The sequence below is a fragment of the Colobus angolensis genome, unplaced genomic scaffold, assembly GCF_000951035.1.
Source record: "Colobus angolensis palliatus isolate OR3802 unplaced genomic scaffold, Cang.pa_1.0 Scaffold31, whole genome shotgun sequence".
Lineage (NCBI taxonomy): Eukaryota > Metazoa > Chordata > Mammalia > Primates > Cercopithecidae > Colobus > Colobus angolensis.
This window is the reverse complement of record NW_012116377.1, coordinates 1,017,335-1,020,365: the sequence shown is the minus strand read 5'-3', so window position 1 is coordinate 1,020,365 and position 3,031 is coordinate 1,017,335. Positions and strand designations below refer to the sequence as shown.

At 43.5% G+C, this 3,031-nt stretch overlaps 1 protein-coding gene across 4 annotated transcripts in view; it reads left to right on the top strand.

Moving 5' to 3' along the window:
- ZNF585B (zinc finger protein 585B) overlaps positions 1 to 3,031 on the top strand; it is a 32,722-nt gene that overhangs the window by 14,315 nt on the left and 15,376 nt on the right. For 3 of the 4 annotated variants that reach the window (XM_011950648.1, XM_011950647.1, XM_011950650.1), the window contains 2 exons: positions 232 to 358; positions 636 to 728. In XM_011950648.1, coding sequence (XP_011806038.1) covers positions 232 to 358; positions 636 to 728 — 220 coding nt within the window. Of the gene's footprint in view, positions 1 to 46; positions 359 to 635; positions 729 to 3,031 lie in introns of all 4 variants that reach the window. The other variant, XM_011950649.1, reaches the window with a different exon arrangement.

The following is a 3,031-nucleotide window of genomic DNA, read 5'->3' as shown; positions in this document are numbered from 1 at the left end:
TTTCAAAGATCAGTTAACTGTATTTGTTATTCCTTGAACCTGGGAGGCGGAGGTTGCAGTGAGCCAAGATTGCACCACTGCACTCCAGCCTGGGTGACAGAGCAAGACTGTGTCTCAAAAAAAAAAAAAAGGAAATAAAAACAACAAAACCCACATTCCATAATCCCAAAATATAGTCACTCCACCCTGCAAAGCTGACTATGCACACTGAACAGGAATGTGCCCTTACAGGGATCAGTGTCCTTCAGGGATGTGGCTATCAATTTCAGCAGAGAGGAATGGCAGCACCTGGACCTTTCTCAGAGAAACCTGTACCGGGATGTGATGCTGGAGACCTACAGCCACCTGCTCTCAGTAGGTAAGCATAGTCACCTTGGTATCTGAAAGGAGGCCTTACTGAGAGTGTTTTCATTCTCAGTTGATGAATGCTGTTGGCATCTCGAATAGGTGATGGTTTTGTCCTTTTTTCCTCCAGGGTTCTCGGTTTGTTTAGGGTACTCAGAATATTACTCTGTTCTCAGAGATATCTGGTTACTTTCCTAAAGAACAAACTGTCATTGAACAATAAGACTGTATTGGCTGGGCTCTGAAACATAATTAGCTGGACCCAGACCTTTATCATTTCCCATGAACAGGGTATCAAGTTCCTGAACCAGAGGCGGTCATGTTGGAGCAAGGAAAGGAACCATGGGCACTGCAGGGTGAGAGGCCACGTCAGAGCTGCCCAGGTGAGTGGAGTGAGGTGAGTGTGACTCAGGTTACATGGGAGACGGGAGGAAATCTCAGCTGTCTTGAAAAACACTAGAACCTGTGAAGTGCTGTTACGACCACTCTTCAGGAAGGTTCTGAATTTTTTGTATTTCTTGATGCATCTCAGATCACTAAATGCCTTCTACCTGGATGACCTTCCTTGTTGATTATAAGTCATGTGCCAGTCAGCCTCATTGAAGATATATCTTCATTATGTTCCTTTTCTGTAACATTCTTTTTTTCCCTACCTTCCATATTATCCTAGAGTCTCTTGTTTACATCCAGGCATTCCCGGATCTGCTTTCTTTCAAAATTACTCTGTGTCACACACTCCCACTCCTGCTACACCCCTTTTATTTCTGTCTTTCTCACTGTGAGATGCCTCAGAACTTTATCTCTGGGCCAGGTGTAGTTGCTCATGCCTGAAATCCCAGCACTTTGGGAGGCCTTGGTGGATGTATCTCTTGAGGTCAGGAGTTTGAAACCGGCCTGGACAACATGACAAAACCCCGTCTCTACTAAAAATACAAAAATTAGCTGGGTGTGGTGGTGCATGCCTGCAATCCCAGTTACTTGGGAGGCTAAGGCACAAGAATCACTTGAATCTGGGAAGTGGAGATTGCAGTGAGCCAAGATCATGCCACTGTACTCCAGCCTGGGTGACAAAGCAAGATTCAGTCTAAAAAAGAAAAAAGGAAAAAAAAAAGAACTTTATTTCCAATCAGGCTTTCTAACTATTTTCGCTATAGGAATGGCCATGAGATTTCTCATATCTTCCCAGTCTTTCAGGCCTTTCATCCAGCTGACGACTTGGGAATCATTGTCACTTAATCTTTGGGAATACCTCTCTGCTGTGTTTGACATGACATGATTAATCACCCTTTCTCACATTTCCTTCTGATGTTGCTTGAGCGATTCCACACCGTTAGGGTCTCTCTGCCTGGTTGGCTTTTTTTGCTCGTTTGTTTGTTTGAAATGGAGTCTCACTGTGTCGCCCAGGCTGCAGTGCAGTGGCGCAATCTTGGCTCACTGTAATCTCCACCTCCCAGGTTCAAATGATTCTCTTGCCTCAGCCTCCCAAGTAGCTGGGATTACAGGTGCGTGCCACCATCCCTGGCTAATTTTTGTATTTTTATTTTTATGTATTTATTTTTGAGATGGAGTTTCAGTCTTGTTGCCCAGACTGGGGTGCAATGGTGTGATCTCAGCTCACCGCAACCTCTGCCTCCCGGGTTCAAGCGATTCTCCTGCCTCAGCCTCCCGAGTAGCTGGGATTATAGGCATGAGCCACCATACCCAGCTAACATTGTATTTTTAGTAGAGACAGGGTTTCTCTGTGTTGGTCAGGCTGGTCTCGAACTCCCAACCTCAGGTGATCTGCCCACCTCAACTTCCCAAAGTGCTGGGATTACAGGCGTGAGCCACCGTGCCCAGGCTTATTTGTTTTTGTCATGCTTTATTTTTATATTTTATCTGATGAGGTCTGAGTTTAATCATTGTCTTTAGTTTAGGACACACTATGACCATGAATGTGGGTAAAGATTCTCTCTTATTTTTGTGATAAAATCTCCTATTCTCTCTTTCCCCGCACCCATCTCCCTTCCCACCAGAAGCCACTGTTTTGTATAATGGAAGCATTTTTTAATTCGAGCATGTTGTAAAATTTAAAGTGAATTAGGGGTATGGATCATTAGTTTATATAAATCTTACTATGCTATATATAATGTCTTTTACCTTACTTTTTCCATGTCTATTCATGGTGTTATCTGTTCATCTACTTTATTTCTTTTAACTGCTGAATTATTCCCCAGAATGTTTCATATAAGTAGTGTCACACCCTCCTCATCCAATTACCCACCCTTACCCTTTTCTCTGTGTTCAATCTGGATGAGCCATTTTTACCTTCCCCTCTAGCCTCTGCTAGCTGCTCTATGAGCAAAAAGTGACTTATTATCCCTTGAAAAGGGGCATTTGGATTCCAAACCTTTTTTCCAGGGAATCTCTGGAAAAAAAAAGACTTCTTTCCACAATGCAAGGGAAGATGATGACAGAGATGATGTGAGATTGTATTTCATTCTAGAATAACTGTGACAGATTGATAACCAGATACAGTATTATCAGAAAAGAAAATAAATATCTAGGCCAGGCGCGGTGGCTCACGCCTGTAATCCCAGCACTTTAGGAGGCTGAGACGGGCGGATCACGAGGTCAGGAGATCGAGACCATCATGGCTAACACTGTGAAATCCCGTCTCTACTAAAAATACAAAAAATTAGCCGGG